This window comes from Mustelus asterias, unplaced genomic scaffold (assembly GCF_964213995.1).
Source record: "Mustelus asterias unplaced genomic scaffold, sMusAst1.hap1.1 HAP1_SCAFFOLD_1380, whole genome shotgun sequence".
Taxonomy (NCBI): Eukaryota; Metazoa; Chordata; class Chondrichthyes; order Carcharhiniformes; family Triakidae; genus Mustelus; species Mustelus asterias.
In genome coordinates this window covers 72,501-95,289 of record NW_027591325.1, presented here as the reverse complement: position 1 = coordinate 95,289, position 22,789 = coordinate 72,501, and the positions used below count along the sequence as shown (strand labels likewise).

Below are 22,789 nucleotides of genomic sequence, written 5' to 3'. Positions count from 1 at the left end.
TGAATGAAAATCAAAAGACCATCAGCAACTATATCATCCCACCCGACAAATAATAATCTAAGTGAACGCTTCATGTTTTGATCTCGTTTTCCAAAACTCCTCGTATCAAAGTTAAGGTCGCTTCTCCCTTCCACAAGTTGTCACGGATTTAGGTCCCCTGTTTCAATTTGTTTTAAGAAGAGTTTTTTTCCCCATATATATATGAAAGGATGTTGTTCCAGCTAACCGGGGCTTTGTGTGTTGTGTTCCCTCCCCGCAGTGGGGTCGGTTTAGCCCGGTCACATTTCGAGAAACAGCCGCCCTCCAACCTTCGCAAATCCAACTTCTTCCACTTCGTGTTGGCTCTTTATGACCGTCAAGGTCAGCCGGTGGAGATCGAGAGGACGGCGTTCGTGGACTTTGTGGAGAAGGACAAAGTGAGTACCACTTCCTTCAAATTTCAAACCAAAAATCTTTTCATTCATTCTCGCCTTCCCCCCTCTCCCTTTTTCCAAACCGCTCATGTTCTCCGTTCATTCAATTCCACCCCCCCCCCCTCCCCTCACAACCTCTCCCCTTCCCAGGTGCTGTGCCTACCTCCCATCGTTATTTGTGATACTTCCTTTCCCGCTACAACTTTTTGAGTTGGAAGTTCTGTCACTCTTTCCATTTTGACTATCACGCTCCAACCCCCATCCCTATTTGCCACACTTTTTCAAACTCATTTTAAATTTCCTTCCATATTGTTTTACAAATATTCTTATTTTCATCGCCGTGTTGATGCGAGCCGACTTGCGACAATAACAAATAAACTTTAAACATTCTTATTTTAACCTAATGAAGGAGCAGCGCCTCCGAAAGCTCGTGATTCCAAATAAACCTGTTGGATTTTAACCTGATGTTGTGAGACTTCTTACTGCGCCCACCCCAGTCCCACGCCGGCATCTCCACATCATATTTTAAGCTGTCCCTCCAGCTCTCTCTCTCTGTCTGTTTAACCCTCTCATATTGTCCCAGTTCCCTGAAACATCCGAACATAATTGGCATTGAGGAATTGAGAGAGAGGGAGTTTAGTTGGTATTAATTTATCCCCATCAGCCTCCCCCACCTCTGTTACATGTGTATCTATTAAAAGACACACACCGAAAAGTGCTGGACACACTCTGAAAATCTTGGCACCGTCTTTGACCTCCTCGCGAAATCCAACATCCAAGTGCGGTAGTAATCCCGTTCCACGTGTCCCCTTCTCTCTCGTTTTTTGGTTCAATAAAATGTGGACGAAACGCCAAGTTGCATCTCTGCAGCAACTTGCATTCGATCGGAATTGGTGCGTGACACTTCTGTCCTCCCTTATCCGCAGGAACAAAACGGGGAGAAAACCAACAACGGTGTCCACTACAAGTTACAGCTCCTGTACAGTAACGGTAAGAACCAGCGGCTGCAACAAGACAGCAACCACATACCGAACGGACGGGAATAAACCTCCACATCCCAGTTTATGCCCTGCCATCTCTTAGACCAGAGTGTGTTTTTAAAAATTGTTTAATTGCATGGGGATACTTTCTTGTTCAGAGGCCCAGAGCTGTATAAAATACTCACAATATAAACGCAGGAAAAAAAATGATTCTAAAATGACAATTGCGTTCCCAGAGCGATAGCAAAACGTCGTGGACAAGAACACAAACTGATTTTTTTGGGGGGTCAATATAAAAATAAATATAAACGCCAGAAATCAGAAATAGCAACTCCGGGTTAGAATACACGGGGCTGCTGTTGATATTTTCTGCAGAGAATTGTTGGGTTAGATGCCCGATGCTTTTGTAAACTGTTCACCCATTCTGCGGGAAACATCCTCAGGTTCCAGAGGCGCGATTTACAGATGTGGAAATGAAGTGTTTGGAAGCCCCAAAACTCCTGCACAAAACTTAAGTCAGTGATTATATTTTTTTTAAAAATGCGTCTGTATAAATATAGATTTTCTGAGGCTTAGGGAAATAATAATTTAATTAATGCATTGAAATGGTTTCATTTTTAAAAAAACAATAATTGATACGCGGGTGTTTAAATCCCAGTCCTGCTTTGAAGAAGGAATCGTTTACATAATACCCCGAGCTCTCATAGTTTTTGCTCATGTTGATATAATTCATTTTAGACATGATATAATTCATGTCTAAAATTGCCAGTGATTCTAAATTGAGGATATTTCTAACGAGCAGTTAACCTGAGTTGTGAAGTGCTAAATATATTTATGCCGATGCTTGTGTGTGTGTGTGGGGTGGGTGATGTGCCTTTTAAACTGACCAGTTCTGAATTAAATTTCATCTTTAATATGTCCCGTCTATTCACACACACACGCGTACAATGATCAAGCCAGATCTGTTGCCCGCTCGGCCGAATTAACATATTTAATTACAAAAAATACAACTAGCACGCCCCCCCCCCCCCAACCCCGAAGTTAGGCAAGAGAGTCACAATAGTGATCTATTTTACAGTGTCACTCACTCCCAGTGCAGTGGAGTCGGGGGGGGGGGGGGCGGGGGGAGGCTTGTTGCCCCGGGGTTGGCCTATCTGAATCGTGGTCAGAAAGATTTTTTTCTTTTAAAAGTACAAACAGCGGTCGGGGAGGCGAGGAGGGGGGAGACGGGATCGACATCTATCCAGGAGAGAGCAGACTTCTGGCTAGAAAGAGGAAATGGAAACGCGAAACTGCACGGGTGAAAAATAACGCGAGCGGCTGTTAGGATAGGGATGGAGGAGCCGCAGGGGAAGAAACACTTTATAGGGGGGGGGAGAAGAATAAAGTTGGAGAAATTGATCAAGGTTACGGCCAGAGGCAGAGAGGGGGAAAGGGGATACACACTGTCATGTTCGCAAATGCAATCTGCAATAAAATGAGAAAGACAGAGGTGGAGGGGGGGGGGGGGGAGTGGAATGCCCAGCAGAGCTGGCCACATCTGTAAACAGACAGTTTAATGTTTGAACTTCTGCCACAGTCCAGTTCCATCTCCAAGCAAATGAATGGTCTGGCTTGTTTTGGAATGGGTGATTCTCTGCTATAATTGCTGAGGAAAATGTCCCTCTTTCTCTTAAAACACTTAAAAAAAAACGGTTTTTTGTTTCCTAAAAATGGGCTACGCTGTCATGTTCTAGCATGGGGATGACAAGATTGCAGTGGGAAAATTTCACTGAATTTATTCCATGCTTTTTTCACCCTCCCACACAGGAATTCGAACAGAACAGGATTTATTCGTACGCCTCATAGATTCAATGACCAAACAGGTAGGGGTTTTCCACTATCAGATGTATGGTGACAAATCTGTTCTGATTATTCTGTCAAGATTCACTGTTGCCTTCCAAAATCGAATGACTTTCCAGAGAAATTGTGCCTCTCAATTTAATAAATTCGCCCGGCCTGAAACTAAACTGGCTAATTCTCAAAACCAAGTGCTTTGACATTTCCTTTAAAATGAATAGAGTGGGTTTTTTTTTTTGCAGTGATCTGTTTTGCTGCCCACTACGATTCCCGTGATGGGCAGGACGGATAAATTGCTGCGTGACTTTCGAACTAAATTATGTTGTAAAATGAGCTGGGGGCGTGGGGGGTAACGTCGTCACTGTAGACCCATGTTGACGATGTGGTGGGTCTTGTCTCTTTGTTATTAATAGCAACAGGGTGAGACGTTGAAGTATTGAATTGTTGTGTGTTGTTTCTTTTCCCCCCACTGCTGGTAATCAATAGCTGCGAGATGTATTCTTCAGCGTCGCTGCTGAAATTCATTTTGACTTGGCCAGGATTCTTCTGCCTCTGCCTCCTTGCCAAAACTCACCACCTCCTCTTCTCCATCACCACCACCACCCCCACCCCCCCCCCCCCCCAAAACAAGCCCCCCTCCTCCTGCCCCCCCCTGGGTGTAGCGTATGCTCTTGCACGGTTTTGCCGCAGTGCTGCAGTGAGGTGCTAAATTGCTTGCCACGCATTCTGCGGTCGCGTGACACGCAAACTGGAGCCGAACGCTCGTGCCGGGGAGTGACCGTGCCGGCCGCAATTCGGAAAATGTTCACGCGACATTTGGTCCAGTTGTTCCTATTTCTATTGGGAGTAATTTATTCACCAGGCAGGCGAAAGCGAGTGAATGCAGATTTATTTGCCTTTGTTTCTTTGTACGTCAGATACATGCAAAACAAAAAGTGACGTTATGTTGGCGCTTTCAATATTATTTCAGTTATTTTATTTTAAGAGCAGCTTTAAAATATTGTGTTTCAAATTCAACTAACTATGAATGTGAAGCAGGATACTACACACCATTGATAGAATTCCAGATTTGTACTATTCCAATATCAAATCATCTATAAGGATTTATTGAGGTTTAAAGCCCCCCTAATTTACCTGACATTTTTCCTTTTCTTTTCATTTTTTGTTCTTCAAATTGAGGAGTGTTAATTATGAGGAAAGATATTGACACATTCCAAATCAAACACTCACTGCGGAATTTACCCATCCCACCTGCCACGGGAAGCATAGTGGATGGGACATGGACTATGCAGAGGTCCGTTGACCTTGAGCAGGATTTTCCAGTCTTGGGGCGAGTGCGGCCGGAAATCCCGCCCTCAGTGTCTGCAAGAAATACTCTCAGGGCATGTACAGCATTGAGTTAGATAAAGGGTAAAACTCCCTCTACACTGTCCCGTCAAACACTCCCAGGACAGGTACAGTACGGGGTTAGATACAGAGTAAAGCTCCCTCTACACTGTCCCCATCAAACACTCCCAGGACAGGTACAGCTTAGGATTAGATATAGAGTAAAACTCCCTCTACACTGTCCCATCAAACACTCCCAGGATAGGTACAGTACGGGGTTAGATACAGAGTGAAGCTCCCTCTGCACCTCCCCATCAAACACTCCCAGGACAGGTACAGCTTAGGATTAGATATAGAGTAAAACTCCCTCTACACTGTCCCATCAAACACTCCCAGGATAGGTACAGTACGGGGTTAGATACAGAGTGAAGCTCCCTCTGCACCTCCCCATCAAACACTCCCAGGGCAGGTACAGCATGGAATTAGATACAGAGTAAAGTTCCCTCTACACTGTCCCCATCAAACATTCCCAGGACAGGAACGGTACGGGGTTAGATACAGAATAAAACGCCCTCTACATCATCCCCATCAAATACTTCCAGGGCAGATGCATCAAGGATTAGACATAGAGTAAAGCTCACTCTATGCTGTCCCCATCAAACACTCCCAGAGATGCTGTAGCACAGTTTAGATACAGAGTAACGCTTCCACTGGACATTACCATTGAACATTCTCAGAGGAGATACAGGGAGAGTTAAATTCTTCTGCAATGCCTGAACAATATGACATCAGACCAGCATCAGAAAATCACCCCGCCCCCACCCCTTGTGTACATTTCCCAGGCCAGCAATCTCTCTGAATGTGTTTCGAAAGTTACTGACAATTCAGGGTAATTGTGTACTGCTGGCTTGTGCCTACTGGGAACTCATTTCGCAATCAGGAGACAGAGCAGCCATCTTTAACAACAGTTGGGGCTGAATTTGTGGCCATTAAGGGGGCAGTCCAATACTGAGCAGACCACATCGCCCTGAACTGAATTTCAGGGTGGGACAGTTCGGTCCTTCCTTGCAAATGTGTGAACATCCAAGAGCAGTTCGTCCACCAACCCTGTCCCTCACGCCAAGGTGGGTTGGAGCACATCCCTCATCTTCATGTAACAGAGTCATAGAGGGAGAGAGCAATACAGCACAGAAACAGACCCTTCGGCCCAACTAATCCATGCCAACCATGGTGTTCTCCCAGCTAGTCCCAATTGCCAGCATTTGGCCCATATCCCGCTAATCCTTTTAATGCTTTTTAAATGTTGCTATTGAACTTGCCTCAACCACTTTCTCTGGCTGCTCATTCCATATACGCACCATCTCCTGCATGAAGAAGTTGTCCCTCAGGTAACTTTTAATTCTTTCCCCTCTCACCTTAAACCTATGGCCTCTAGTTTTCAATTCCCCTTCCTTGGGGAAAATACAAATATCTAATTTGATTTGATTTTTATTTGATTTGATTTATTATTGTCACATGTATGAACATACAGTGAAAAGTATTGTTTCTTGCGTGCTATATAGCTAAGCATACCATTCATAGAGAAGGAAACGAGAGAGTGCGAATGCAGTGTTACAGTCATAGCTAGGGTGTGGAGAAAGATCAATTTAATACAAGGTAGGTCCATTCAAAAGTCTGATGGCAGCAGGGAAGAGGCTGTTCTTCAATCGGTTGGTACATGACCTCAGACTTGTGTATCTTTTTCCCGACGGAAGAAGGTGGAAGAGAGAATGTCCTGGGTGCGTGGGGTCCTTGATTATGCTGGCTGCTTTGCCAAGGCAGCGGGAAGTGTAGGCAGAGTCGATGGGTGGGAGGCTGGTTTCTCTTGGGAGAGGTTAAAATAAACCCAGAGAGAAACCCAATGAAGGGGAAATTCCTTTGGAAAATCCATTCTTTGGCCCCCTCAGATAACTGAGTACAATCCTGGAAATCAAATGGACAAAGAGAATGAAAGCACAAAAAGAGACCATTTGGCCCATCGTGCCTGTGCCAGCTTTTGAAAGAGCTATTTAATTAATTTCACACCATTGTTCTTACTTCACAGCTGTACAAATTTCTCTCCTTCACGGTTTTATCCAAACCATTTTTGAATATTACAATGGAATCTGCTCCCACCAGCCTATCAGGCACTGCGATCCAGGTCTCAACTGTCTGCATAAAAAAAGTCACATCTGGCTCTTCTGTAATCACTTTAAATATGTTACCAACACTTCCATTACAGAAATTGCTTTCTCCATACTTTATCGAAATCAGGAGTGCTATCTGTTTTGCTACTTACCTTCTTAAAACCCAGAATTGGAACTTAAACATCACTACCGAATGACTTTTATTAAGATAAGTGAGTACAGTATAGATTTATCTAATTGAGGTTTTTATAAAATAGTTAAATGTGTTCAGAGAGTAAACAGAGTGAAACTATTTGCTCTGTCTGGTGGAGCAGTCCAGAACAAAGAGGCTTAAATCTGGCGCTGTCGACACTTCCCATGCACCCCGGACATTCTCTCTTCCACCCTCTTCCATCGGGAAAAAAATACAAAAGTCTGAGGTCATGTACCGACTCAAGAACAGCTTCTTCCCTGATGCCATCAGACTTTTGACTGGATCTACCTCGCACTAAGTTGATCTTTCTCTACACCGGAGCTATGACTGTAACACTACATTCTGCACTCTCTCGTTTCCTTCTCTATGAACGGTATGCTTTGTCTGTATAGCGCACAAGAAACAATACTTTTCACTGTATTCTAATACATGTGACAATAATAAATCAAGTCAAATCAAATCAAAACCTCAATAGTAGAGCCAGTCCATTTAGACATGGTGTCATAGGAATCATAGTATCTCAACAGTGCAGAAGGAGGCCATTTGGCCCAACAGGCCTGCACTGACTGTCCAACAGAGCATCTTACCCAGGCCCACCCTCCCACCCCATTCCCGTAACCCCACGCATTACCGTGGCTAATCCACCAAATCTATAATAAACTTCAGGTTTTAAACCATTCGCAACCATGAAAGTTGATTCAGAACATGGATTTGATTCTCATCCTGGGAGAAGTGTGACCACAGAGCCATAGAATTGTTATGGTGCAGAAGGAGACCATTTGGCCCATTGTGGTCTGCACCAGCTCTCCAAACGAGCATCGTGACTTGATGCCATTCCCTTACCTTTTCCCCCATACCCCTACACATTGTTTTTATTCAAATAATCATCTAATGCCGTCCTGAATGCCTCAGTTGAACCTGCCTCCACCACACTTCCAGGCAGTGCAGTCCAGACTCAAACCTTTCCTTGTGTGAAGACGTTTCTTCCTCATGTCATATTTGCCTCTTTTGATAATCACCTTCAATCTGCACCCTCTTGTTCTTTATCCTTTTACAAATGGGATCAGTTTCTCCCTATCCACTTTGTCCTGTCCCCTCATGATTTTGAAAATCTCGATCAAATCTCCTCTTAACCTTCTTCTCTCCAAGGAGAACAGTCCCAACCTCTCCAATCTATCCTCATAACTGAAGGTTCTCATCCTTGGAACCAATCTTGTTGACCAAAGACTTTCATCCTTGTCTTCATCTTCTGCCTCTTCTGATAACAGCACGGTTCATTTTGGTTTGGAGATTTATGCCTCTATTACCTTACAGGGAGCTCAGGTTTATCATTTATCTGTCGCCTTGCCCAAAGTCATGTTCTTTTTGTCCCATAGCATGTCTGTCTTTCTGTTGTTTTTCTTAGCAGCAGACAACAGTTTGTGGTTTGTGGTTAATATAAGGATTGGATTTTTCCATTAGCCAAAGAACCAACTAACTTTTACCTAACTTTTACCGATAACTTTTGAATGAGTTTAAAAATCCTGTTGGTTACACCTTCACCCTCCCTGATTTTGATCAGACTGCTTGTCTGACATCCAGTATTGGATGAGCACAAGCTTCCTCCAGTTCAGATGGAGTCCCCTGCCAAATTCCACTCCTCAAGCCACTGGCTCCTATCTCTGGCACAGGCATGATGGGTAGCACGGTGGCACAGTGGCACAGTGGTTAGCAGTGCTACTTCACAGCGCCAGGGACCCGGGTTCAATTCCAGCCTTGGGTAACTGTCTGTGTGGAGTTTGCACATTCTCCCCATGGAGAGACCAAAACGTCGTGTGATTTCAAGAAGAAATTAGATATTGCTCTTGGGGCTAAAGGGATCAAGGGATATGGGAGGAAAGGGGGATCAGAATGTTGAATTCGATGATCAGCCACAATCAAAATGAATGGCGGAGCAGGCTCGAAGGGCCGAATTCTGCTGCTAGCTTCTATATTTCTGTATCTATTTGGCTTTCCTCCGGGTGCTCCGGTTTCCTCCCATTGTCCAAAGATGTGCAGGTTAGGTGGACTGGTCATGATAAATAGCCCCTTAGTGTCCTAAGCTGTGTAGGTCAGGTGGCTTAGCCATGGTAACTGCGTGGGGGTTACAGGGATAGGGTGACGGGGGGGTGGGTGGTGGGGTGGATCTGGGTAAGAGGTTCTGTTGGAGGGTCAGTGCAGATTCAGTGGGCTGAATAGCCTCCTTCTCCACTGCAGGCATTCTATAGATCCTATGGCTGAAGGAACTCCTTCACTACTGTATAATTCTGTGACTAGATCACAGTCCATGTTTTGGGATCATGCTGTGTAAAACAATTCTTTTCTCATCTCTAGAATGACCAAATTTCCAGTACTTAACTGACACGGTCAATCAGGCTCAACCAATCAGAGAGTCAGCACCCTTTTCTCATGCAGCGTATATTGCTGCTCCCTTTGAAATTTGGCATTCTTGTGTCTATCCTGATGAGTGTAAGACGAAAAGGTTCGACAGCATGTTTCTTTTTCTGGCAGTACTCAAATTACTTAATTGGCTGCAGAACTTGGGATGTCCTTGGGAGGTAAAAGGTACTATATTAATGTCATTTCTTTTTATCCCTCACCTTATTGCATGATTCTTTTTCCAGAGAGATAGACAATATTTGTAGCTAACTTATGTATAGAAGCGCCAGATAAGTAGGTCATCAAAACGTTAGCCAAAGAGATAGGTTTTAAGGAGTTTCTTGAAGGAGCAGAGAGAGAGGCAAAGAAGGTGGGGGACAGAATTCCAGAGTTTTTTACATCCATGGTGTTTGGCTTTAGATTGGGCAGTAGATGCATGCTTTACTTAGAGTCCAGGAATGTGTTACATTCACTGTTCTCAGCTCTATGGAGTGTTTCTTTCAGCCATCGTGCAACTGGAGCAAGAGTGGGTGAGGATGTAGGGTGAAAAGGAAATCTGGTGTCTAGCTCCTGTGTGTAAACCTGAGACTCACGTGGGAATAAGTTGTTCTCTCGCTTATCCCTCTCTTAATTCCAGCAGCACTGTAGAGCCATTTGAACAGACATGGAGCCCAGAGATGTGTGGAACACACTTATATTCCTCAGCACACGCCAAAGTACTTTACAGTCAATGAAGAGTATTCACTGTTTTAGTGTAGGAAATCTGACAGCCAATTTGTACACAGCAAGCTCCCACAAATAATGATGTGTTAATAAGCAGATAAATGGTTGTTGGTGAAGTTAAGGACAAGTATTGATCAGGTCACCAGGAGAATTCGCTAACACCTCATTGAAACAGGACCATGGGATCTTTCATGTCCATCTGATCGGGCAGACAGGACCTCAGCTTCTCATCTGAACTGAAAGATGAAGCGTCGGACAGTGCAGCTGTTTCTCAGTACCACTCTGGGAGATTTTTATTGCTTCAGTCTCTGGATTGGGACTTGAGCTCTTAACCTTCGTGAGGCAAGGCTGTCCCCCCACTGAATCGTAGCTGAATCTTAACAGCCAGACGTATTTGAACATGATAAGGACAGCAGGCATCCTGGGCAAACCACTATCACCATTCTGACTTGGAAATATATCGTCGTTCCTTCACTGTCGCTGGGTCAAAATCCTGGAGCTTCCTCCCTAACAGCACTGTGGGTGTACCTACACCACATAGACTGCAGGGGTTCAAGAAGTCAGCTCACCAACATCTTCCCAAGGGCAAATAGGGATGGGAAATAAATGATTTGATTTGATTTGATTTATTATTGTCACAGGTATTAGCATCACAGTGAAAAGTATTGTTTCTTGCATGCTATAGACAAAGCATACCATTCATAGAGAATGAAAGGAGAGAGTGTAGTGTTACAGTCATAGCTAGGGTGTAGTGTTACAGTCATAGCTAGGGTGTAGAGAAAGATCAACTTAATGCAAGGTAGGTCCATTCAAAAGTCTGACAACTGCAGGGAAGAAGCTGTGAGTCGGTTAGTACGTGACCTCAGATTTTTGTATCTCTTTCCTGATGGAAGAAGGTGGAAGAGAGAATGTCTGGGGCATGTGGGATCTTTGATTATGTTGCTGGTCTAGTCAGTGATTCTCATGCACTGCGGATTAATAACAAAAACTAAAACAAAAGAAATGAATCATCTACAGGTGTCATTCAGTTACTCATAGAATCATTGAATCCGTACAGTGCAGAAGGAGGCCATTCGGCCCATCAAGACTGCACTGACTCTCCGACGGAGCATCTTACACAGAACCTAGTCCTGTAACACCGCACATTTACCCAGCTAATCCCCCTAACCTATACATCTTGGCACACTGAGGGGCAATTTAGCGTGGCCAATACATCTCCTTGCGTGCATGGTGCAAAATTTTATCTAATAACAACCAGCTTGAGACGTTTTATTGAAGGTGCTATATCAATGCAAGTTAAACTTGTATACCACACTGGTTCATCCTCAGTTGTTGTATTTCATCCAGTTCTGGGTGCCATACTTTGAGAAGGATATCAAGGCATAAGGCATAAACCACAAGAATGGTTCCAGTGATGAGGAACTCTAGATAGATTGGAGAAGTTGGGACTGTTTTCTGGGTTGAAGTGCAGGTCGAGAAGAGATTTGATGGAGATGTTCAAAATCATCACGGGTCTGGACAAAGTGGATAGGGAGAAACTGTTCCCACTGGTGGAAGGATCGAGAACCAGAGGGCCCAGATTTAAGATAATTGGCAAAAGGAAGAATGGAGACACAAGGATAAACATTCTCACACATCGGGTGGTGAGGGTCGGGAGCGCGCTGCCTCAGAGTGGGATGGAGGCAGGTTCTATCAAAGCTTTCAAAAGGGAATCAGACAGTTGTCTGGGATGGAAGAATGTACAGGGTTCATAGAATCATAGAATCCCTACAGTGCAAAAAGTGGCCATTCGGCCCATCGTGCCTGCACTGACAACAATCCCACCCAGACCCTATTCCTGTAACTCCAAGTATTTACCCTGCTGATTTCCCTGGCAGGAATTCGGCATGGCCAGTCAACCTAACCCGCACATCTTTGGTGGCGATAGGCAGATTGCTGCTTCGGAGGTCTAAGATAAAATAAAGTAAAGTTTATTTATTAGTCACAAGTAGCTTACATTAACACTTCAATACTGTGAAAGTCACCACACTCCGGCACTTGTTCGGGTACACTGAGGGAGAATTTAGCATGGTCAAAGCCCTAACCTGCACATCTTTGGACTGTGGGAGGAAACCGGAGCGCCCGGAGGAAACCCATGCAGACACGGGGAGAACGTGCAGACTCCACAAAGTGACCCAAGCCGTGAATTGAACCCGGGTCCCTGGTGCTGTGAAACAGCAATGCTAACCACTGTGCCGCCGTGCTGCCCCAGGCACAGGCATGGCAGGCCAAATGGTCACCCTCTGTGTGGGCAGCATGGTAGCACAGTGGTTAGCTCTGCTGCTTCACAGCACCAGGGACCCAGGTTCGATTCCCAGCTTGGGTCACTGTCTGTGTGGAGTTTGCCCGTGTCTGCGAGGGTTTTCTCCGGGTGCTCCGGTTTCCTCCCACATTCTGAAAGATGTGCTGGCATTGACCCGAACAAGCGCCAGACTGTGGCGACTAGGGGAATTTCACAGTAGCTTAATTGCAGTGTTAATGTAAGCCGACTTGTGACTAATAAATAAACTTTAAAACTTGAAATTCTGCGATTCTGTGACCTTGATGCAGTTGAACCAGTTGAGTTCAGAGCTTGAGAAAGCCGGACTCCTGTGTGTGTGCTGTTCTGTTTGATGCAGAGCGAGGGTGGACAGGGGGAACTGCGCAGGAGGCTGTGGGGAGGCTGATCCACAGGGTTAGGAGGGATGAGCTAGGAGGAATTACCGCTTAAACCATAGAAAGCAGCTTCCAGCCACATGGCAAACAGCATTATTTTCAAAGAGATAGCACAGGCACATTGGGCTGACTGGCCACCTTTTTTATGTGAGTTTGTTTCCCTGACAGTGCAGGACAGTAGGATGAGAGAACACAGATACAGGCCTGTGCTGGATCCATTTAGGACAAATATGTCTGTACAGAGAGTGATTCAAGAGCCAATTGGGCCATCGGAAAGTTTGGCGGAGGCTGAGACTCGAGATTCTTATAAGACAAGTAGTGAAGGGTTGATGGTACTCTAGAAGGACATGCATATGGGCTGAGGGGCTTTCCTTTATCGATAATGGAAGTACAGTGCAGGAGGAGGCCATTTGGCCCATCATGCCTGTGCTGATGCTATCTCTTCACAGTGGTTAGCACTGCTGCTTCACAGCTCCAGGGACCTGGGTTTGATTCCCGGCTTGGGTCACCGTCTGTGTGGAGTTTGCACATTCTCCTCGTGTCTGCGTGGGTTTCCTCCGGGTGCTCCGGTTTCCTCCCACAGTCCAAAGATGTGCGGGTTAGGTTGATTGGCCATGCTAAAAAAAAATTACTCTTAGCGTCCTGAGATGCGTAGGTTAGAGGGATTAGTGGGTAAATATGTGGGGATATGGGGGTAGGGCCTGGGTGGGATTGTGGTCGGTGCAGACTCGATGGGCCGAATGGCCTCTTTCTGTACTGTAGGGTTTCTATGATTTCTATGATTTCACCTGGAGCTCCCTACTCCAATAATGTGGCAGACTCCATTATCAGTCAGTACTGGCTAAGACTGACAACTGGGGCACAATGCTGCGGTGCCAGAGTTTTCCCTCAGTGCCCCTGTGCATGGAGATAGGAAGCAGAGGATAAAAACAGCCCGGACCTTCCCCCTTGTGACTGTCGCCCGAGGGACCCTTGCTGGAAAGTATACACGCCTGCCAATTTCAAGTGAACTGGACTGGACGTGATGCCTTCCTTAGTCAAATAGCCTGCACTGCATTAGGTGAGCGACGAAGGGCAGCCACTCGGCTGGAATGCAGGGGAATCACGGTTCCAGGAAGAGTTGGCAGGAGGGCAGGGGTGCAAGAATAGACTGGAGGGTGGGTGGAAAGATTCAGATGAAGGGTTGGGGTACTGATGTGTTTCTCTTGGCCTGTGCATCTGTCGACACGCGGTGTCTGTGCAAGATAGAGAGATGCACAGGGAGCAGATACCAACGACCTTTCCCTGACAGTTTATTATGTAGATAGATACTGTGTATTGCCACTGCACACAAGGCTAGATTCCAGCAATGAAGAAACCATTTTTCTTCATAAACTGGATGTCACTGCCTGTGTTTGGCCCTAATAGCTTCAATCTAGTGCTAAAGAATACATTATAAACTTGTGGATTTGTGTATCTGCAGTATTATATATTCATTGCTCATTATGTGTCCCTTCACTTATTCCTGACTCACTGTTTACTGCTTCGCCCCGTGTTTCTGCCTTTCTCTCCTTCCTTTCCTTTCCGCACGGCTAGGATCGACACACAGCTCTGCTCCCGTTGCGTGGTTCGCATTGCCGTATTACGCCACAGGCTGATTCCTTCCAGATTTCTAAAAATTTATTATATGGGATGTGGGCATCGCTGGCAAAGCCATTATTTGGGTGGCACGGTGGCACAGTGGGTTAGCACTGCTGCCTCACAGCGCCAGGGACGCGGGTTCGATTCCTGGCTTGGGTCACTGTCTGTGCAGAATATGCATGTTCTCCCCGTGTCTGCGTGGGTTTCTTCCGGGTGCTCCGGTTTCCTCCCACAGTCCAAAAGATGCGCGGGTTAGGTGCATTGGCCATGCTAAATTCTCCCTCAGTGTACCCGAACAGGCGCCCGAGTGTGGCGACGAGGGGATTTTCACAGTAACTTCATTGCAGTGTTAATGTAAGCCTACTTGTGACTAATAAATAAACTTTACTTTTATTATTTGTTGCCAATCCTGAACTGTGCTTGAACTGAGAGGCTTGCTGGGCTATTTCAGAGGGCAGTTAAGAGTCAGTTACATTGCTGTGGGTCTGGAGTCACATGTAGGTCCGATTGTGCAAAGATTTCTTTCCCCGCAATGGCATGAGTGAGCCAGCTGCATTATTACAACAATCAATGATAGTTTCACGGTCACCATTCCCGAGAATGCCTTTCAATCCTTGATTTCGTTATTTGAATTTCCGGCGGTGGGATTTGAACCCTTGTTCCCAGGGCATTAGCCCGGGCCTCTGGATTAGCTAGTCTAGTGTCATTTACATCAAATGCCTTGTCTGAGAAATAGCACACCCAACGAGACAGCACTTCTCCCACACTGCAATGATTTAACATTCAAAACGCTGGAGTGGGATTCGAACTCGGGCTCGGGCTCCCGAACCTGGGCCTCTGGATTACCAGTCCAATGGCTTTACCACTATGCCACTGTCTCCTCCTTTCTGCATTGTCCCTGCTGAGGGATTATAGTCGGGGAGAGCATCGGGTGGGCAGGAAATAGATGGAGATAAAGAATATAAACTGGGGCACACACCAATGTCATTGTGTATCTATATTGCATCTTTCAGATAATCATAGAATGGCAGAGCATTAAGGAGGCCACTCGGTCCAAGCTACCCCTGCCAGCCCTTTTTAGAAGCTGTTTATTAATCTCAATCCCCTGTTCTTTCCCCATAGGCCAGCTATTTCTTTTCCCTTTCAAGTATTTATATAATTATTTTTTTGAGTGTTGAATGTGCTTCGACTGCCCTTTCAGGCTTAACATAGAACATCGAACAGTACAGCACAGGAACAGGCCCTTCGGCCCACAATGTTGTGCCAGACATGATGCCAAATTAAACTAATCCCTTTTGCCTGTTCCTGGTCCATATCCCTCTATTCCTTGCATATTCATGTGCTTATCTAAAAGCCCCTTAAGCACCCCTATCATATCTGCCTGCACCACGCCGGAATATGTCTCCACAGGAATGATTATCAATTATAATTTGATATGATGTGGAGATGCTGGCGTTGGACTGGGGTGGGCACACAGTAAGAAGTCTCAAAACACCAATAACTTATAATTTGACGGTGAGCCCCACGAGGAGATATTGGGACAAGTGACTTAAAGTTTATCAGAGAGCTAGGTTTTAAGAAATGTCTTGAAGGAGGAAGAAACTTAGGGAGAGGGAGTAAAGGAGATAATACTTACAGAGTTCAGGGCCTTGGCAACTGAAGGCATGCATGGCTGCCAGTGGTGGAGATATTTAAAATAGGGAATGTGGAAGTGACCAGAATTGGTGGAGCGCGGAGGTTTAGGAGTGTTCTCAGGCTGGAAGAGGTTACAGATAGGGACGGGCAAGGCCGCGGAGGGATTTGATAACCGACATAGAGAGAGACAGAGTGCACAGAACAGCACGCGGAAGATTGACATGGAAATCATATGTGGAAAATAAGTTTTAAGGGATGTTGGAGAACCGTGGGTTCGCAGACGTAAACATTTGAAGGTAGCAGGGCAAGTTAAAGTTGATTTTTATTTTCATTCGTGGGATGTGGGTGCCGCTGGCTGGCCCAGCATTTGTTGCCCATCCCCTAGTCGTCCTTGAACTGAGTGGCTTGCTGGGCCATTTCAGAGGGCGGGTGAGAGTTAACCACATTGCTGTGGCTCTGGAGTCAAATGTAGGCCAGACCAGGTAAGGAGGGCAGATTTGCCAAAGAGCTTTGACAAAGGGTCGTCTGGACTCGAAACGTTAGCTCTTTTCTCTCCTTACAGATGCTGCCAGACCTGCTGAGATTTTCCAGCATTTTCTCTTTTGGTTTTAGATTCCAGCATCCGCAGTAATTTGCTTTTATTAAGGAGAGCAGATTTCCTTCCCTTAAGGACATCAGTGAACCAGATGGGTTTTTACAACAATCGACAATGGTTTCATCGTCATCAGTATATTTTTAATTCTAGATTTTTTGATTGAATTCAAATTCCACCAGCTGCCGTGGCGGGATTTGAACCCGGGTCCCCAGAGCATTAGCTGAGTTTTTAATCTTAATAGTCTAGCGATAAGTTTAAGTTTATTTATTAAGTTTATTTGTGAATGTCACAAGTAGGCTTACATTAACACTGCAATGAAGTTACTGTGAAAATCCCCGAGTCCCCAAGTGTGTCCTCCCGCAGTACAGGACACACCTAGGCATACACTTGTCAAAACTGTCCGGTTAGGCTGAATAGACTAGCGTTAGCACCACTAGGCCATCACCTTCCTCCTCCTTGGCACCACACTTTAGGAAGGATGTCAAGGATTGAAGAAGGTGCAGACTAAATTTACTTGAATAGTACCGGGGATAAGGGACTTCAGTTGTGAAGGGCAGCATGGTGGCACAGTGGTTAGCACTGCTGCCTCACAGCACCAGGGACCCGGGTTCCATTCTGGTCTTGGGTGACTGTGCAGAGTCTGCACCTTCTCACCGCATCTACATGGGTTTCCTCCGGGTGCTCCGATTTCCTCCCACACTCCAAAGATGTCCAAGTTAGGTGGATTGGCCATGGTAAATTGCCCCTTAGTATCCCAAGGTGTGTAGATTAGGTGGATTAGGGGTTACAGGGATCGGGTGGATGGGTGGGGTGCGTGAGCTTGGGTAAGATACTGATTTGGTGCAGACTCGAATGGGCCGAATGGCCTCCTTCTTCTCTGTAGAGAGTCAAGATCATTATACAGAGAAGGTTAAAGGGAGTTTTAAAGAGGGAGATGTTCAAAATTATGAAGTGTTTTGCTTGAGGCAATTAAGGAGAAACTGGTTTCACGTCCAACCAGGTTGGTGGCCAGAAAACGAACAAAATAACCGCATGAGAATTGTTTAATTGCGTATAGTTGCTCCAAACGGGAATGCACCGTCTCAAAATGTGGTGGAAGCAGGCACAAAGGAAAATAAACATTGCAGGGCTGTGGAAAAACAACGGGGAAATGGATCTGGAGCACCACTTCCAATGCTCTTTCAAAGGGCCGACATAGGCATGATGGACCAAATGGCCTCCTAAAGTGGTGGACAATTCTATTAGCTACATGGAGACAGCTACATATCGATAGAAAACCTCTACACTGCATCTAGAAAAGGCTAGTTTAATGCCAGTCATTTTGAATTGAGTAAAAATGTAGGCTGGGATTCTCCGACCTCGCCCATAGCTGGGATTTTCCAGTCCCGCTGCTGTGAATAGAGATTTGGCTGAGTGCCAAATTCTCCGTTCTCACTGGCTGCGGTGGTGGAGGGTACAAGCACGGAGAATTTTGGCTATAATGTTTTGTTTCACTGTCCACAGAATTGAAATGACTTGCAATGCAATTATCTAGTTCCTATTACATACCTCTTGCTGTATTAAAGCAAACATTATCTGTACATAGTAACTTGGTCTCATGTCTTTTAGAGAAGGATACATGCCGTCCTTCTGCAGTCAGGGCTGTCTATGACTCCACAGCGCACTATTTACAAGATACACTGCAGCCACTTGCCAAGGCTCCTTCAATAACACCTGGCAAAACTGTGACTTCAACTACCTAGAAGGACAAGGGAAGCAATGAGAACCCCCTGCAGCTTTCCCTCCAAGTCACACACAATCATAAGAACATAAGAACATAAGAAATAGGAGCAGGAGTAGGCCATCAATCCTGACTTGGAAATGTATCACCGTCCCTTCACTGTCGCTGGGTCAAAATCTTGCAACTTAGAACATAGAACATAGAAAGCCACAGCACAAACAGGCCCTTCGGCCCACAAGTTGCGCCGATCACATCCCCACCTCTAGGCCTATCTATAGCCCTCAATCCCATTAAATCCCATGTACTCATCCAGAAGTCTCTTAAAAGACCCCAACGAGTTTGCCTCCACCACCACCGACGTCAGCCGATTCCACTCACCCACCACCCTCTGAGTGAAAAACTTACCCCTGACATCCCCCCTGTACCTACCCCCCAGCACCTTAAACCTGTGTCCTCTCGTAGCAACCATTTCAGCCCTTGGAAATAGCCTCTGAGAGTCCACCCTATCCAGACCCCTCAACATCTTGTAAACCTCTATCAGGTCACCTCTCATCCTTCGTCTCTCCAGGGAGAAGAGACCAAGCTCCCTCAACCTATCCTCATAAGGCATGCCCCCCAATCCAGGCAACATCCTTGTAAATCTCCTCTGCACCCTTTCAATGGCTTCAACATCTTTCCTGTAATGAGGTGACCAGAACTGCGCGCAGTACTCCAAGTGGGGTCTAACCAGGGTCCTATAAAGCTGCAGCATTATCTCCCGACTCCTAAACTCAATCCCTCGATTAATGAAGGCTAGTACGCCATACGCCTTCTTGACCGCATCCTCCACCTGCGAGGCCGATTTAAGAGTCCTATGGACCCGGACCCCAAGGTCCTTCTGATCCTCTACACTGCTAAGAATGGTACCCTTCATTTTATACTGCTGCTCCATCCCATTGGATCTGCCAAAATGGATCACTACACACTTATCCGGGTTGAAGTCCATCTGCCACTTCTCCGCCCAGTCTTGCATTCTATCTATGTCTCGCTGCAACTTCTGACATCCCTCCAAACTATCCACAACACCACCTACCTTGGTGTCGTCAGCAAACTTACCAACCCATCCCTCCACTTCCTCATCCAGGTCATTTATGAAAATGACAAACAGCAAGGGTCCCAGAACAGATCCCTGGGGCACTCCACTGGTCACTGACCTCCATGCAGAGAAAGACCCCTCCACAGCCACTCTCTGCCTTCTGCAGGCAAGCCAGTTCTGGATCCACAAGGCAACAGCCCCTTGGATCCCATGCCCTCTCACTTTCTCAAGAAGTCTTGCATGGAGGACCTTATCGAACGCTTTGCTGAAGTCCATATAGACCACATCCACCGCTCTTCCTTCGTCAATGTGCTTGGTCACATTTTCAAAGAACTCAACCAGGCTCGTAAGGCACGACCTGCCCCTGACAAAGCCGTGCTGACTACTTTTGATCATACTAAACTTCTCTAGATGATCATAAATCCTGTCTCTCAGGATCCTCTCCATCAACTTACCAACCACTGAGGTTAGACTCACCGGTCGGTAATTTCCCGGGCTGTCCCTGTTCCCTTTCTTGAATATAGGGACCACATCCGCAATCCTCCAATCCTCCGGAACCTCTCCCGTCTCCATCGACGATGCAAAGATCATCGCCAAAGGCTCCGCAATCTCCTCCCTCGCCTCCCACAGTAACCTGGGGTACATCCCATCCGGTCCCGGCGACTTACCAACCTTGATGCCATTCAATAGTTCCAACACATCCTCTTTCTTTATGTCCACATGCTCGATCCTTTCTGTCCTCCGCAATCCAGCAGTACAACCACCCAGATCCCTTTCCACCGTGAATACCGAGGTAAAGTATTCATTAAGCAGCTCCGCCATTTCTAACGGTTCCGCACAAACTTTTCCCCCTTCACCTTTTAAGGGTCCTATGCCTTCACATCTCATCCTTTTACTCTTGACATATTTGTAGAAAGCCTTGGGATTCTCCTTAATCTTACCCGCCAAGGTCTTCTCATGACCCCTTCTCGCTCTCCTAATTTCCTTCTTAAGCTCCTTCCTACATCGCGTATACTCCTCTAAATCCTTAACACCTCCTAGCTCTCTGAACCTTCTGTACGCCTCTCTTTTCTTATTCACCAGGTTCATCACAACCTTCGTGCACCACGGTTCCCGTACCCTACCAACACCCCCCTGTCTCATCGGAACGTTGTCATGCAGAGCTCCAGACAAACATTCCTTGAAAATCCTCCACTTTCCTTCGGTACTTTTCCCCAAGAATGCCTCCTTCCAATTTACCCGTCTAATTTCCTCCCTGATGACACTGTATTTCCCTTTACTCCAGAGAAACACTTTCCTAGCCTGCCTGACCCTATCTCTTTCCAATGCTATCGTGAAGGAGATAGAATTATGATCGCTATCCCCAAGATGCTCACCCACCGAGAGATCCTCCACCTGTCCAGGTTCATTAGCCAGCACCAGATCAAGAACAGCCTCTCCTCTAGTAGGCTTATCCACATACTGTGTCAGGAAACTCTCCTGGACACACCTAACAAACTCCTCTCCATCCAAACCCCTAGCCCTAGGGATATTCCAATCTATGTTTGGGAAATTAAAATCTCCCATCACGACAACTCTGTTATTCCTACATCTCTCCAGGATCTGTTTCCCCATCTGCTCCTCAACATCTCTGTTACTATTGGGCGGCCTATAGAAAACACCCAGCAAAGTTACCGACCCCTTCCTGTTCCTAACCTCCACCCACTTGCTCCTTATAACAGCACTGTGGGTGCACCTACGCCATACACCCTGAAGCGGTTTAAGAAGGTGGCTCACCACCATCAACTCAAGGGCAATTAGGGAGGGACTGATAAATATTGGCCTTGCTAGCAACACCCACATCCCATGAAAGAATGAAAAAAAATCAAACACCAACGGGACTGTTAGGCTTCTGAATTGGCTTAGCAAGCCTTTCTGTTGCATCAGGCTGCCTATAAGAATTAGAAATCTACAGAGAATGGCCTCCACTACTTTCTTCGGGCAGCTAGAGATGGGTAATAAATACCAAGCTTCTTTGCCAATGCCCACATCTCGAGAATGGGAAAAATAATAAGATTAAGCTTCTGTTGCCGCAGGAGACAGTGTCCATAGGTTTCCCATTGTAAACAGGCCTTCCTGTACTTGCATGCTTTTTATTTATTAGTGTCACAAGTAGGCTTACATTAACACTGCAATGAAGTTACTGTGAAAATCCCCTAGTCGCCACACTCCGGCGCCTGTTCGGGTACACTGAGGGAGGATTTAGCATGGCCAATGCACCTAACCAGCACGCCTTTCAGACTGTGGGAGGAAACCAGAGCACCCGGAGGAAACCCACACTGACACGGGGAGAATGTGTAGACTCTGCACAGACACACCCAAGCTGGGAACCGAACCTGAGTCCCTGCCGCTGTGAGGCAGCAGTGCTGACCACTGTGCCACCGTGCCGCCCATAGTTGGGAAGCTGGGTTGAGTTGGTAAGTTTCGGCAGTGTTAATCCAGCTCAAAGTGAACATGGGCCCACATCGTAAAACTATCCCCCATTTCAGTGTGAATGTATAAATCTCACGCAGAGGCCACTGCTTTGGGAAATGGTAAGGAACTACCACAATGCTACAGTAGGGGGTGCTCTTTGAAAGTTGAGGCAGACTAGTGCGAGCTGTATTGTACCTTTGATTGGCAATGCATTTCATTCCCCAGCAGTGACAGCCCTCACTTAAAAAGCACCAGAATAGCTCATCACTTCAGGAATGAGAGATTCATTCCTCAACCTGCAATCCTTGATTATTCCCTTCCCGTCTTTTCCTGCTGTCCTTTCGCACTTCAGTCCCTGCCCTTTTTAATCAACACAGTGACCAGACAAGTGCAAATGTGAGAGGGCGTTTGGCCCACTTCCTCTCATCTGTCGAGAAAGACCTTCCGTAGCCACCGCTGTTTCGTGCAACTGCTTCTCCAAAGACACCGGGGTTCCTCTTTTATCTCTACTCTTAGAAGTTCTATCCCTCTGTTGATTCGAAGTTGGGATGTGGAAAAGCTCCAGGCCTCTGTCCGAACGGGGGGGGGGATTTTCCGGCTACGCTCACCCCGAAACCGGAAAATCTCGCCCGAGGTCAAGAGACCTTTGCATAGTCCGCCCCTCGCCCGCTCCGATTCCCGTGGTGGGCGGCAGAACAGGAGAATTCGCCTCAAAGTCTCCTTTCGCTTCTTCCAGCCTGTGCCCCTTTGTCACGGTATAGAACTGCAGCTTGCTGTAGCTATGTGGAGTTTGGGCTTCAGGTTACTCATTTCTGAACTGCTCACAATCTCATGCGCTCCCGCAGGACATTAAAAGTCGTCAGCCCATTTAGCCGATCAACAGAGTTTCTGGTAAACCATAGCTCGATATCCCCCCCCACCCCCTCCCCCCTTCCCCCATCCGTCATCCTACCTTGTTTA

The 22,789-nt window shown here is 46.3% G+C and overlaps 1 protein-coding gene across 1 annotated transcript in view; it reads left to right on the top strand.

Moving 5' to 3' along the window:
• Nucleotides 1–259: 259 nt before the first annotated feature.
• Nucleotides 260–22,789, top strand: part of LOC144488220 (transcription factor COE3-like) — a gene marked incomplete at both ends in the record, with an annotated part of 56,313 nt that continues 33,783 nt past the window's right edge. The window contains 3 exons of the mRNA XM_078206248.1: nucleotides 260–416; nucleotides 1,340–1,403; nucleotides 3,203–3,258. Coding sequence (XP_078062374.1) covers nucleotides 260–416; nucleotides 1,340–1,403; nucleotides 3,203–3,258 — 277 coding nt within the window. The remainder of the gene's footprint in view (nucleotides 417–1,339; nucleotides 1,404–3,202; nucleotides 3,259–22,789) is intronic.